Raw genomic sequence first — 13976 nt, 5'->3', positions numbered from 1 at the left:
TTTAAAATAAAATGCACGTCTTTTGACCCCGGAATTCTACTTTCAATAAGTTAACAAAAACATATTCCTTCAGCAGAGATAGCTCTGGTTCACGTCTGTGCTGAAAACTGGAACAAACCCCAACCGTCTAGTAATAAGACTGACGTGCTCAACTGTGGTACAATCATATGAAGGATGACTACTCAGCTGTTAAAAGAATGAGTTTTTTATTTTCAGCACTATCGAAAAATGTCCTCAACATGCTAAGTGAAAAAAACAAATTAGAGAATATGGTGTGTAGTAGAACCAATTTTTTTAAAGGAAAGACAAAGGCACACAGGTGTGTGCACATCTTTCTGTATTTTTAGATGACTGCAGACACATAGATAAGTCTGGGAAAATATGCCCACACTTTTAATAACGGGTTGCCTCCTGAATGGAAAGGAATTTCAACACTTTACTTAATGCACATTTGTATTTCCAAAGACCTTAACACAGGCATTTCTTTTTCTGTTAAAAAGAAAAAGCAAAAAAGGATATCCACAGGCTCTACTTTTTCCCAGTCTATAATTGTCTTTCTCTGTTGATTTTTCAGCACTCTTTGCCTTGGCAAAAACACTGACTTGGGCAAAACCAAAAATGCTCGATGAACTGTGGACCGCAGAGGTGACTTCATTCCAAAGTGAGGTCACTGACTGCTCTTCTCCCAGAGCCTATATACCACAGAGCATGGTTGATATTGGTGCCTGCCTCTTACACATTTCACAACCAATTCTTCACCACTGACCAGGTAAAAATATTTCGTTTTGTTTTGGGGCCTGAGCAATAAAACCTCCAATTACCAATAGAACTTTCAGGACAGCCCAAATGCCCAGTTTTAGCTAATTCTTTCTTAAAACAGCAGTTGAATGTCACTGAATTCCATTAGTAACTCAATGAATAAATACTAAGCAAGAAGAAAGATAAGGAAGACGCAGCCTCTGTCCTCAACAATCTGATTGTGACACAAGGCAGAATGAGACGTAAGCATTAAAACTCAGGTCATGGCAGCACAGAGGACCTAAGGCGAGAAGACCTGCTGTTGGTGGGATCAGAAGTTGTCTCTTGATGAACTAGGACTTGAATGCAGACAAATGGGGAAGAGGAGTGGGCGGAACATATAAGCTAAGGCCCAGAGAGCCAAGAAAGTAAACCACATGTTTGGGACCTGATTGAAGGTATATGTAACAGAGGAAGGTGGTGGGGGAGGAAGCGGGGAAGGGAAGATTTGGGGCAGACAGTTAGGGTCATTAATGGAATTAATGGAATCTGGCTTTTATGCAGTATGCAGTTTTTGAAAGCAATGTCTGTAAAAGTGACAACTCTGTTTTGGCCAGACAGTATTTAAAAGGAAAGTTATTTTCCACAAGTCAGGTCAATAGGAGACTCAAGTAATTCTAAACACTCTCTACTTAAAGAAGGTTAAGAGTCTGGATAAGCAACGGCTGCTGAGAAACCTACAGAGGAAAATAAGTAGAGGTGTAAGTACCTCTTCCATCCTCTGAATTCCCAAGAACCATGGAAACAAAAATACAGTGGAGGGATCTTGAAAGAAAATGCAAACCTTCATTCAAGGTCCTTCTGATTCACAGGGCAGTCCACAAGCACATTAGCAAAGGAAGTCAGTTCTGAAAAAAGTTCCTAACATTAGCAATGCTTATAAAATCCTCCATACCTTTGCTGCATCTCTTTGATGTCTTCTTATTTCCTTCAGAGGTAATTTCAATTTCATCAGGATTACCCCCCTCATCTTCAATTGCCTAGAGAGAAGGTAAAAAAAGTTCACCCAAAAAGGCAGCACACAGATTTGACTTTCACAGAAGCTTCAGGGTGCTGATCTGGAAAGGGCCTCTCCCCACCTGTTCATTCGTTCTTTCTCTTTCTACGTTGGAGCAAGCAAGGGCTCTGGATTTAGACTGATTCTACCAGATCTTAGCTGTGTGGTCTCAGGCAGGCTTACTTAATCCCTGTGAGTTTGTTTTTCACTCTGGAACAAGGGGCTAATAAAAGTTCTTACCCTGGAAAGCTGTCATGAGAATTCTTATTATCCATGTAAAGCAAGCACTCACCAAACATTAGGGTTATTTTTAACATTATCACCACAATCTGGCTGATCCTATTCCTGGGCCCAAAAGAACTCAAAAAAGGGAAAGGCACACTCTCCAGTTACCTATGACTTCACTCAACAATGGGCTGTTCGACCCTCCCTGATCCCCTCTCCACGCCACGCCTGTACTAGGCACCGTCTGTACACAATACTAACACTCACTGCCTGAGTTCCTGCTGTGTGTGGCACGGTAGGGGATGTGACACGTACTACCTCATCCCTTCACAATCATCTCTGACTCCAGAGGTCTTGCCTTCAACCACTAGGGGGCCTGCTTCATCGGATACAGAATTATAAGGATCTCTTGGCAAGTCCCGCCTCCCCGTCCCAAGAGCCTGTCCTTCACTTGAGCAGCCCCCACTTATGCTCTGCACTGTGCCAGGCACCAAAGAGGCACTCAGGAGAAAAAACAACAACAACAGAAACAACAACAACAAAACAAACAGGACTGAGCGTGTCAATGCTGATATCCATAGACACTAGGCTTCACGTTTAGGTTTTACTGAAAACCCTGTCTTTACCGGACTCTCAAACTCTGTTTAAACCCATTTCAAATGCTGTTTTATTTGTAAACAGTTTCAGAAGTCTCAAAGATTCTGAGGAGTTTCCTAGCTTGGAAAAGTCTAAATTCAGAAAGCAGCGTGGAGGCTCCACACCTAACCTGTACCAGGAACAAAGAAACCTCTCCCTTCTCTCTGAAGCCAGAACCAGAAGGAAGAATTGGAGTTATGCCCTGGCATCAAGGAAAGCACAAACATAAAGTCTTTCACTCTCTTCCTGGAGACAGAAGATTCTGGAACACCATCAGGAGAATACAAAAACTACCCCAGACAGAAGGTGTACCAGTTTGCCCCTCAGTGTGTCTCCTCTAGGTGTAGTGTTCACAGGGTCATCCCTAGGGGGACTGCAGGCTACGAGTCATCCTTACAGGCCGTGCCAAATTACACTTTGTGTTTTGCCTCCACCTTTCCCTCCTTTGCCCTTCTTAAAAAAACAACAACTAGATAACGGAAGTATAAGAGAAGAACATCAGTACTTCCAGACTTGCTTGGGCAGGGTAGCAGATGGGTATATATGCTAATGGTATTTATGTATTTTGAGCACATCGCTAAGAAACTGAAAAGAAGGAAAAAGGGATGGGTTTGTCCCCTCAGAGACGTTAGTGATGGAAGATCACACCAGTCTCAACCTCCGCCTGACAGGAATGTTCAGTGCCATCCTATCAGCACTGCAGGCTTGTGGACCACCCGGGGGAATAAAGGCTAAAGCCCCCCAATTTGACTTTGTTGATAGGAGGCCTTGTGGCTACTAACAACATGGATCACATGTCCCCGGGTGCCAACCCTCACCCTCCTTGCATCTTCTCCAGGTAAACATCTCGGTGGATGAACCGCCTGCCCCATCTGGGTAAAGGAAGTTAGTAACCATAGTGAAAGAAAACAGACTCAAGTTAGAAAGGCCCAACTGACTCAGAGCAAATAACTCACTACTCTCAAGCCTGAGCTTCCTCATCCAGATAATAGGAAATAATCCTTACTTCCTCTAAACAGCAATTAATAAATAAAACTCTGATCCTCTGTTGTTTGGGAGGCCGGAGGGTGGAGTGAGTGACAAACCGCACTGTCTTGGGGGGTGGGGGATAGGTAACAAGGCTTAGCGATTACACAGGAGAAGTCCCCAGGCAAGAGTCGCTAGGTGGCAAAAAGAAAGAAGCCACCGGAACAAGGCAAGCACAGGGGAAGCAGAAGGGCACAAACACTTACTTAACTCCCTGCTTTTCGCACGCATCCCTCAGAACCCTCGAGGCAGGGGGTTAAAACCCCCTGTTTGCAAATACCAAACAGTGGCACAGAGAAAAAAGTGAAACGTGACAGCGGTCGCACCTCGAGTGTTTACATGCGCTGGGCAACACGCCAAGCCCCTTTCATGCCATTTTACTTAATCTTAACGCGAAAACACTATTTTTTTCTTCTAGTGGACACAAGAAGAAACAGGCCCAGAAGGGATTAAATGTCTTCCACGCTCAAGATCACGCAGATCTGACGGAGCCTTTAGATCCTCCCCAAGTCTGTTTGTTTCATCTCTGGTGGTTATTACAAATAGCACTTTTCCCTCCAGGCTAAATCCCCAAGCCCGTACTGGCAAATCCCTAAGCCGTTTCCCCATCCCCCCCCTTTGAGTATTCCCTCGATAAGGTTACTTTAAAAATTAACCCCCTATTCAAGGCTTCTGGGCCTTAACGGATCAAGAAGCATCTCTCTTCCCAGAGGACGCCCCCGCGGCCGACACGGGCTCAGAAAATCGGCCGGCCTCGGTTCAAATCCCGACCTCCTCACCCCGGCCGAGTGACCTTGGCCGAGTCCCCTAACGCCGCGGAGGAAGCGAGGATTTCAGGGTTCCGCGTCCCCTTTCAGAGGCCGGGATGCAACCAGCCGAAAAAAACCCCTGAAAAGCAGGAGCTGATGCGGATAACGCAAACGCTCGGCCGATGTCACCCGTCACCCCCAGGCTCCCCCGTTCGCGTCGAGATTTTCTTTTTCTTGTTCCCGCCCCGATGCGGCGCTGGGCTTTGAACCTGGGCCCGGCGGGGCTCAAAGCTCCCGCCGGGGCCTGGGAGGAGCCGGGAGAAGCCCGGAGCACCAGGCCCGGCGCAGGCCGCAAACGGGGCCGGGGGCGGACCCCGAGGCCAGAAGGCCCCCGTCGCGGCCGCGAGGGCCCCCCGACCCACCTCCTGCCCACCCCCACAGCCCCGGCTCTACCTTTTTAAGCCGCTCCATCAAAACGCTCTTGTTGCCGCTCGAGTCCAGGTTCCGTTTCCTCAGCTCCGCCCGCAGATCGATCACCCGCAAGTCGCTGAGGCGCCGCGTCCCGGTCTCCGACGAGGCGGAGCTCAGAGCCGCTGCGCCCGCCGCACCCGAATCGCCTAGGCCTGACAGAGTCTCCGCCATTCCAGGGACCCTGGCTCCGCCGCCCACTTCACAGAAAACCGGGCCGGATTTATCTCGGCTCCCAGCACAAAATGGCGCCGCTTGCGAAGAACCCGCTCCAGCCGCCCCGGCGCGCCTCGCTTCTGCGCAGGCGTACCCGGCGTGGGTTCGACGCTCCCGGTCGCGTCTGCCCATGCGTGGTGAAAGCCTTGGGCGGGAGGTGGGGGGGCGGTTTGTGTGGGGAGAGGACGATACGCGCAGGCGCGTGTTGTCTCGCCGGCCTCCCGCCGCGAACTGCCGGGACACATGCGTACTGCGGTTACGGCGCCTGCGCGTTGTGGCCGGACACGTGCGGTTGGTTGGCGCGCGAGCTCGCTTGCTGCTAAGAGCCCTGATCCGGGTTGCGCGCATGCGCGGCCGGAAAACGGGGCGGGAGGAAGGGAGTGCGTTTTCCTCTCAGGCGGCGCCATTTTGTGCTCAGAGCAGCTACAGCCGCCGGCGGTGTGTGGAATAAGTGGCGAAGACGGGAAACCCGGGATGGCGGAGACTCTGGCAGGGTCCGGCGACTCGGGTTCTGGCACAGCCGCTGTCGTCTCGGGCGCCTCAGAGGTCGGGACGCGGCGGCTCAGCGACTTGCGGGTAATCGATTTGCGGGCGGAGCTGAAGAAGCGGAACCTGGACACGGGCGGCAACAAGAGCGTCCTGATGGAGCGGCTCAAGAAGGTGAGGCGTCCCGGGGCCCCGGGGTGGCGCCTGAGGCCGAGGCATGCCCCCGCGCGGGCCTGTCACCGCGACTCCCCGGGACGGGGCGCCCCCGGCCCGCTTGTCTCGTGGCCGACCCCGGCCCGAGCTGTCAGGCCCCGGGGGCCCCGGCTGTGTGACCTTGGCCCGTCACCGCCCCGAGCTGTGCTTTGCCTCCTCCTTTCCTTCCCGTCGGTCGCCTCCGGTGCGCTGAAAGCCCGTTTTAGCCGCAGGGTGGCCCCTGGACTCTTCCCGGGGCTGGGTGACCTTGGACAAGTGCCGTCCCCTCCCCGCGCCTCAGTTTCGTCCCCTGCGGAGCGGATGATTGAAGAGCCTTTGAGGTTTTCCAGGAAGGGGATGGCTGTGCTTGTTCTTGCCCCAGGACCTTTGCGCTCACCGTGCCTTCCACCTGGCTGCTCGTCTCCCAGGTCTCCATCTGGCTGGCGCTTTGTTGTCATTTTGGGTCTGTCTGAGATGTCGCCTCCCTGCCCACCCTTCCTAAGTGTTGTTCCACCTCCCTGACTCCTTGTGTCGCACCGTTCCCTGTTTCTTGCCCCACCTCGCAGCACTTAACACAGAGTTGGGTACCGGGAGTAGGGGGGAGGTGTCACGGCCCTGATGGGAACAGGCTCTTGAGGGTAGGGCCCTTGTGACTTGAGCGCGGAGTCCCCAAGCACGCGAAAGGCACTGTCGCCTGGAACCACCAACCTGCCCTCTACCCAGGATGTTCAGTGTTCTTCCTCCCCCGAGGTCAAAGGTGGCCTGTCGAACAGCACGCAGCTGTCTCTGCCCATGCCAGACCAAGAGCAGCCTCTCGTGTTTGTTACCTCGTTGACTTAAAGTAGAGGTAGTTTGGAGGTTAGGGACCATTTCGGGACTCGTCACAGACTCTGTGGAGCCCCAGCTCACACATCTCTTTGTCTTTTGGGGTGGGGGGGGCCTCTGCAGAGAGAACCAAGTGACGCTGGGTTCTTCCTGTGTCTTTGGGGCTGGCAGCCCAGATACCAGAACCAGAGTCGCTCTTTGCAAGGAAGGGTTTGCGCTTGTTCGCTGAGAAGTTGTTACCTGGGAAGAACAGTGTCTGTCCTGCAGCTCTTAGCCACGTTGTAAAACTTGTCTCTTCCTAATAGGCGGTTAAGGAAGAAGGGCAAGATCCTGATGAAATTGGCATCGCGTTGGAAGCCACAAGCAAGAGGACGACAAAGAAATGCGTTAAAGGTATCCACTTGAACTTGTTGCTGCTTGAGGCCTCTCTGCCTTGAGAGGGCTTCTGTAGAGAACTGGTTGTTTGGCATTCTTCCTGCCCTCCAGGTCGGGAGAGCGGCCCTCATTGTCCTCCATCTAACAGTTAGGCTTGCTTTTCCACCACCTAACGTGTAACGATGTCAGGGTGCTGGGGAGGAGTAAAGAGATTTGTAGGTGCCAGGTAAAATTAAAGTACATACTGAAAACCTCGCAGCTCTTGTCTTTGGGATTAAAAAAGAACTAGAGTAAGGCACTCTCTGGAAGCTGCCCCAACTGGTCTGAGCAACCAAACGCACCTGCTTGGCTTCCTTCCTAGTTCAAAAAACTACGCCTTAAACCAAGGAAAATGACACCAACCAGAGATCCAACGGAACCCAACTTCTCTGGGGTCCAGAGTAGATTGTCGGAGTATTTGCACCCAGCCCATTTTAACACTGATTTTTTTTTTAATTAAGATATAATTTATATATTGTAAAATTCACATATTATTTAAAGTGTATAATGCTGTGCTTTTTAGTATATTTGCAAGGCTTTGCAACCATCACCACTCTCTAATTCTAGAATATTTTCATCACCCCAAGAGGAATCGCCCATGCCCATTAGCAGTCAGTGCCCATGTCCGTCCCCCCCCCACCCCCCCCACCCCACTCCCCCTGGCAATATCTAATTGAGGTCCTGTCTCTAAGGATTTGCCTATTCTGGACATTTCACAAAAATAGAATCAAATAACATGTGGCTTTTTGTGTCTGGCATCTTTCACTGAGCATAATGTTTTTAAGGTTTATCCGTGGTGTAACATACATCAGTGCTCCATTTTTTATGGCTGATAGCACTTATTTTGGGGAGGATTTACTTCCATAAAACTTCGGAACCTCATTAGCTGTCGCTCTCATTATCAGATTTTACTGTGATAAGGACAGTATAATTTGAAACTCCCACATGACAGGCTTATTTTCTTGAAGGGTGCTGCACAAAAATTCTCACAGCTGTATGTGTCCCATTCATCTAAAGAAGTGCTCAATTCAGGCAATGGGAGACAACTGCTTAGAAAGTAAAAAGAAATGACCTTGTAGTATTTTCAGCAACTTCAGTTTGTGTTTTTAAGAGCTTTTTCTAGCAGAACAACTTTTCCAGAACTCATCTAACTGTTTAAATCTTGTGCACGTGTTTTGAAAGGTTAAATTTTTGAGTTAGGTTACATAAGGAATTGAAGTCTAAAACATTGGTGTGTGTTTACTGCTTGTGAAACTGTCCATATTTCAGCTATAAACACTGACCGCCCAAACAAATACAGATCGTGAGGGATGGGTCTGTAGCAGGGAACATACAAATACCTCTTTGTACTTTGCTGTCAAGTTACCAGTGGTCTGAAAGTTTGGTTTTGAATAGTTGACACAAATTAATAATCGTTTAGAGCTTTTTTTGTGTAGATGCTCATTTAAAACCGTGAGGTTCAAGCCCTACTAATCAAAACGTTCTTGGCCTCTAACGGGGATCTTTGAATCATTAGAAAAACTAAACCTTAGCTGAGTGCTTCAAATATACGTCTGAATGTCTGGGTTAAAGCATAAGTCAAATCAAAGCTACTTGGAGTCAGCATTTTGTCAGAAAAACCTGGATAATAGTTACTTCCATTGGTGTAAAGAGAGTGTTTGTACCAGTACAGGTAGCTGTTGCTGGGATTTGGGATTTAAAAGGCACTGGTCCCTTCCCCTTCAAGGAAGAAACAAGTGGGTGAGGTCCTGGGGCAGAGGATAGCTCCTGCAAATTGTAGAGCTGGTGTGTCCTTTGGAGGCGTGTGGGCACATGGTTAGTTATATGAAGTGCTAGGTCCTCATGGTGGCCCGGTTGAAATTAGGTCCTCCAGATTAATAGGAATCAACCAGTTGGTTTCCAGAGTCTGCCACAAAGTTGGACTAAATCTGGGAATTCATGAGTAACCACTGCCTTTCAAAAGTGAAAAGTAGCTGAACTTTGTAAGTTTCATTGTAAGTAGGAACAAGGGTCCTTTCCCCAGCTCATCTAAATGCGCAAAATTGCTGAAAACTGGGGGTGCGTTTTGAAAGATTAAAATTTTGAATTAGGTTACGTTTGGGGTTAAAATTTGATTTTCTGGTGTCTGTGCCTGTCTCCTGTCCCGTTCCCCTCCACCCTTCAGGTTTTAGTCAGCCAAGACCAGGCCCTTGGGATTTGGGTGTAGCCTGTCTGCCCAGCATTTGTCTCATTGTCACTCCCACTTAGGGTGCTTTTTGGTGAGGCTTTTTGGGCTGCCTCTCTCCTATTTACATTTTTTGTGGGTACTGCAGGCTACTATTTGAGGCCTAGAAATTGGGTGCAATTATCAAACATTTTTAAACAGCGTATTTCAAAAGGATATTCAGGGTTTAGATATAATGGGAGGTGGTACAGCTGAGTTTTTGAGTCGCAGCTTTGGAGCAGAACGAAATTCTTGCATCAAATGCAGATAATAAACCTGCTAGCATTGTGGGGAGTATTAAATAATGTGAAGAGCACAGTGCCCAACGTGTAATAAAACTACATTTCTTGAGTAATCATTGATAATAATGGCAAACGAGATACTTAAGTGTAGACATTGCAGTTGGCATCTTTAATCAAAGATTGAGGTTTCTTCAGACTCACAGACAGAGAGAACAGACTTGTGGTTGTAGAGGTGGGGGGAGGTTAGGGGAGGGATGGAATGGGAGTTTGGGGTTAACAGATGCAGTGTATTATATACAGGATGGATCAACAACAGGTCCTACCGTATAGCACAGGGAACTGTATGCAGTGTCCTGTGATAAACCATAACAGAAAAGAATATGAAAAAGAAGGTATATGTGTAACTGAATCACTTTGCTGTACAGCAGAAATTAACACATAAATCAACTAAACTTCAATAAAGTAAAGATTGAGGTTTTTTTTTTAATTTAAAAATTTTTTATTTATTATTATTTATTTATTACTTATTTTTGGCTGTGTTGGGTCTTCGTTTCTGTGCGAGGGCTTTCTCTAGTTGCGGCAAGCGGGGTCCACTCTTCATCGCGGTGCGCGGGCCTCTCACTATCGCGGCCTCTCTTGTTGCGGAGCACAGGCTCCAGACGCGCAGGCTCAGTAGTTGTGGCTCACGGGCCCAGCTGCTCCACGGCATGTGGGATCTTCCCAGACCAGGGCTCGAACCCGTGTCCCCTGCATTGGCAGGCAGATTCTCAACCACTGCGCCACCAGGGAAGCCCCAAGATTGAGGTTTCTTGGGTTTAATTTTCTCTTTTTAAAAAATTATAAAAGTGAAACTGAAAACTCTTATCGCTCAGTGTTTTAACCATGGTTGATGGATTGCCTTAGCCATATCCATCTGTATGTTCTACCAGCGCATCTTTACACTTGCGTGTATAAAACATTGACGTGCGTTTTAATAAGAGTATGTGGTAACTTTGTGGACATTTTTCCATTTCATTAAATAGGCTTTAAAGGCATAATTTTTTCTTTCTTAGGTTGCAAAGTGTGTGGTATGCCACAGGGCTTTGCAGACTTGGCACTGTTGGCAATGTGAACGGAGTGCTCTGGGGTAGGGTGCTGTCCTGTGCGTTAACCGTGTGCTGCACAGCACCCCGGCCACTGGCCACTACATGCCAGCAGCACTGCCAGTCATAACACCAGAATGTCTGCAAACATCGCCGCACTGCAGCCCACGCCCACCCTGACTCCCCATACTGGCATCCCACGTTTGAGCATAACGTGCCATAATCTGCTTCCCTTTGGGATATTCAGTCTGTATGCACTCCATAGAATAAGTAACCTTTGTTTTGAATTCCTTGTCAGACGTTTTAGTGCACATCCTAAGGGAAATCCCAGGATAAAGGTATGTACATTTTTAAGGCTGTTGTTACGTAGGGAGCCCAAAGATTTTACTTCCTTTCTGAGTCTAGAAGTTTCCACTCTCCTTCCCTTCCAGCCCCATTGAGAATGCCTAACATAACTCTCAATAGTCCCTTTGCGTTCACAGAACCCAGGGTGAAAATCGACTTTATGGTAGCCTTTGCTCTTTTGCCTTGAGCAAAAAAAAGTTCCTGGGCTGAAGAAAGACAGAAGGCAGGGGGCCTGCTTACAGTGGGTGGAGTGAAGGGGAGCCAGCAGGTCCGTCATTGGGCTCGCTCTCTTAGGTTGCAGTTCTTTGGGTGCCATATGGACGTTACATTTTTTAATTTACTCATTGGGAAATACCTATGTTTATCCTTTGCTCATTTTTCTTTAGGGATGTTAGTCTTAGTTTGGAGTGGTTTTGAAATCTTTTGAAGCTTTTGGATATTTTGTGCAAAGTCAAAATACTTTGATAATATTACAGAAATCCTAGATTTTTATGTTGCAGTTGAGACAGAACTATACATGATAGAAGAACAGGCACATTTAGCTTCCCTGTAACATGTTCTCACCAAGATTGAGCTGTGTCATCCTGCATAAACTAATTATAAGGCCAGAACCTGAATGTTGTCTGATTGAACAATTATTCTGTAATTAGGACAAAAAACGGAGGAGGAAGGCACAGAAGACAATGGCCTGGAAGAAGATTCCAGAGACGGGCAGGTATGTGGCATCACAGCCGAGATGGCGGCAGGAGCTCCGCATTCTGGTCCACCTGGTTGCTGACACCTTTCGTTCCTCATTACAGGAGGACATGGAAGCAAGTTTGGAGAGTCTGCAGAATATTGACATGATGGACGTTAATGTGTTAGAAGAAACCGAAGTCGAGAATAGCGGTGCTCCAGACTTCGGGGAGGATGGCGCAGACAGCATTCTCGAGTCCCTATGCGAGAGCAAAGACTACGTGGCCGTGCAGCTGAGGGAGCTCCCAGCTCAGTTCACAGGACACTCTGTAGGTAACGCAGATGCAGTACAGCGCGCTGCAGCCCTGGGGCTCCTCGCTGCTTTTGTGCTCTTTGTCAGAGCCAGAACACGCAGCTAAATCACCAGTCACCATAAACAAACACTTAATTCGGTGTCTAAACCTTGGGGTAAATTATATCCGTTTAAACTCCACATAGGTCAGATGTTAATTAACAGATAACTTTTCTGTATTGTTGGAGGATATTTTTATAATTGGGTAGGAGACACTTTTCTTAGCATAAGCTATAAAATGAAAGGTTGACACTGTTGATAAAAAGTATTTTCCTTAAAAAGAAAAAAGGTTTAAAAAAACTATAGAAGGGTAAGAAAAAAACAGTTCATAATCTCACCATCCAGATAATCCTGTTGATATTTTAAAGATATATTCCATGTATAAATTTAGACAGTTATATTAAAAGATGTGAAATACAGTGAAGAAAAATATTTGTCCCCCCAGAAGAACCCCTCCAATTAAAGGAATCCACTATTAACGTCTTGTGTATAAGGGAGGGCTTTAATTCTGTTGCCGGTGTCGCTTTCCCAGCTTCTCACTTGTCGTCTGTTGGCATAGAGCTCTCTGGTAGCCCTCCTAGAACTGATTGCCAGTTTAATCTCACCACCTTGGCGTGCCCAGCCATCTTAGTTTGGTTTTATTTAAGGCATTCTAGCTTTAAATTGGAAGAAAATGTGCCCTTGTAGGACTGAACTTTAAACCTTAAAGGTCAAAAGTCACAAATTTCACGTTACCACCACAGCTTGGCCTAGGCTAGCAGTGAACTTTGATTTGTCCTCTCAGTGAGATCCTGTTGTGTGTGAATTATTTCCATAGCATGGACTTGGCTTCTAACTTCTTGGTTAATGGAAACATCCAAACCTAGAAAAAGAAAAAAGTATGTGGGGAGGAGTATTTTTATATTTCACTTAAAAAGGTAAAAGGTTTGCTAACTTAATAACCTTTAAGATACCAGTTTTTTTTTGTATAGTAGATAATAAAAAGAACAGTCAAGTTAAATGTTTGTTTTATGCAAAGTACTCTAGAAGAAAGTGCCCAGTTATTGTTACTTTATCTTTTTTTTTTTTTTTTTTTTTTGGCCAAGCTGCGTGGTTTGCGGGATCTTAGTTCCCTGACGAGGGATCAAACCCGTGCCCTTGGCACTGAAAGTGTGGAGTCCTAACCACTGGACTGCCAGGGAATTCCCTATTGTTATTTGAAAAGCATTGCTACCAAGTGAAATCAGAGGAGTGCAAAGTTCATTTTCCTTTTGAGTTCAGCTTTGGAATTTCTGCAGCTGGGTGGTGTATGCTGACCACCAGTGTGTGGAAACTGCCTGGGAAATGAATTTGCTCGTTCATTCATTTGGCCAGTGTGCACAGAGCGCCAGCCCTCTGTGAGCCTCTGTCAGAGATGCTGGTGCCACCTAGTCCCGGAGTGGGCATGGGGGCTGGGAGGCAGGTGATAAACTGAATACTGTAGGTCCCCCCCTTTACCCATGGATTTGCTTTCTGAGATTTCAGTTACCCACAGTCAACCGGGTCTAAAAATATTAAATGAAGTAAACAGTTCCTAAGTTTTCAATCACATACCGTTCTGAGTAGCGTGATGAAACCTTGCGCCATCCTGCCGGGACGGGAATCATCTCTTTGTCCAGTTATCCACGCTATATACGTTACCTGCCTGCCAGTATAGGAAAAAACACAGTGTATATGGGGTCTGGCGCTGGCTGAAGTTTTAGACATCCATTGGGGCTTTGGGAGCATATCCCCTGTGGGTAAGAGGGGCCGCTGTGATCCAGCAGTGGGCTTGCAGATGGCGGTAGGCATTGTGCAGGAAATAGACGTGTAGGTGGCCTGGAAACTGGTGAGGTGTAGGCCTTGGCATTCATAATTCTGTCTCCACAAAGTAGTCTTGCATTTTGTCTTTCAGGTAGATGGGGAGGGCTTCGAGAACACTTTGGATGCTTCATCGTTGGACTTCAAAGTGCCTCCGGTAGGTTACTACCTGGTTCTGTGGCTGGAAAGCTGACATGAGTGGTTAATTTTCCATAGTGGAAAAGAGT

The 13976-nt window shown here is 47.3% G+C and overlaps 2 protein-coding genes across 8 annotated transcripts in view; one reads left to right on the top strand and one right to left on the bottom strand.

The window, feature by feature from the left end:
• SAFB (scaffold attachment factor B) overlaps positions 1-5208 on the bottom strand; it is a 34290-nt gene extending 29082 nt beyond the window's left edge. For both annotated transcript variants that reach the window (XM_082456910.1, XM_082456911.1), the window contains exons 1-2: positions 4885-5208; positions 1694-1778 (exon numbers count right to left, since the gene is read on the bottom strand). In XM_082456910.1, coding sequence (XP_082313036.1) covers positions 1694-1778; positions 4885-5073 — 274 coding nt within the window. In that variant the 5' untranslated portion in view covers positions 5074-5208. The remainder of the gene's footprint in view (positions 1-1693; positions 1779-4884) is intronic.
• A 278-nt stretch (positions 5209-5486) lies between these two features.
• The window catches only part of SAFB2 (scaffold attachment factor B2), a 91268-nt gene continuing 82778 nt past the window's right edge, over positions 5487-13976 (top strand). For 4 of the 6 annotated variants that reach the window (XR_014262222.1, XR_014262223.1, XR_014262224.1 and 1 more), the window contains exons 1-5: positions 5487-5775; positions 6924-7011; positions 11555-11619; positions 11705-11912; positions 13848-13906. Coding sequence is in view for 3 of the 6 variants with exons in the window: in XM_082456902.1 (XP_082313028.1) it covers positions 5590-5775; positions 6924-7011; positions 11555-11619; positions 11705-11912; positions 13848-13906 (606 nt within the window). In the remaining 3 variants the exon portion in view is untranslated. The remainder of the gene's footprint in view (positions 5776-6923; positions 7012-11554; positions 11620-11704; positions 11913-13847; positions 13907-13976) is intronic. The other 2 variants (XM_082456903.1, XM_082456901.1) reach the window with 2 other exon arrangements.

This window comes from Balaenoptera physalus (assembly GCF_965194825.1).
Source record: "Balaenoptera physalus genome assembly, chromosome: 3".
Lineage (NCBI taxonomy): Eukaryota > Metazoa > Chordata > Mammalia > Artiodactyla > Balaenopteridae > Balaenoptera > Balaenoptera physalus.
Note: the sequence above shows the minus strand (reverse complement) of the source record. Positions and strands in the feature narration are given on the sequence as shown.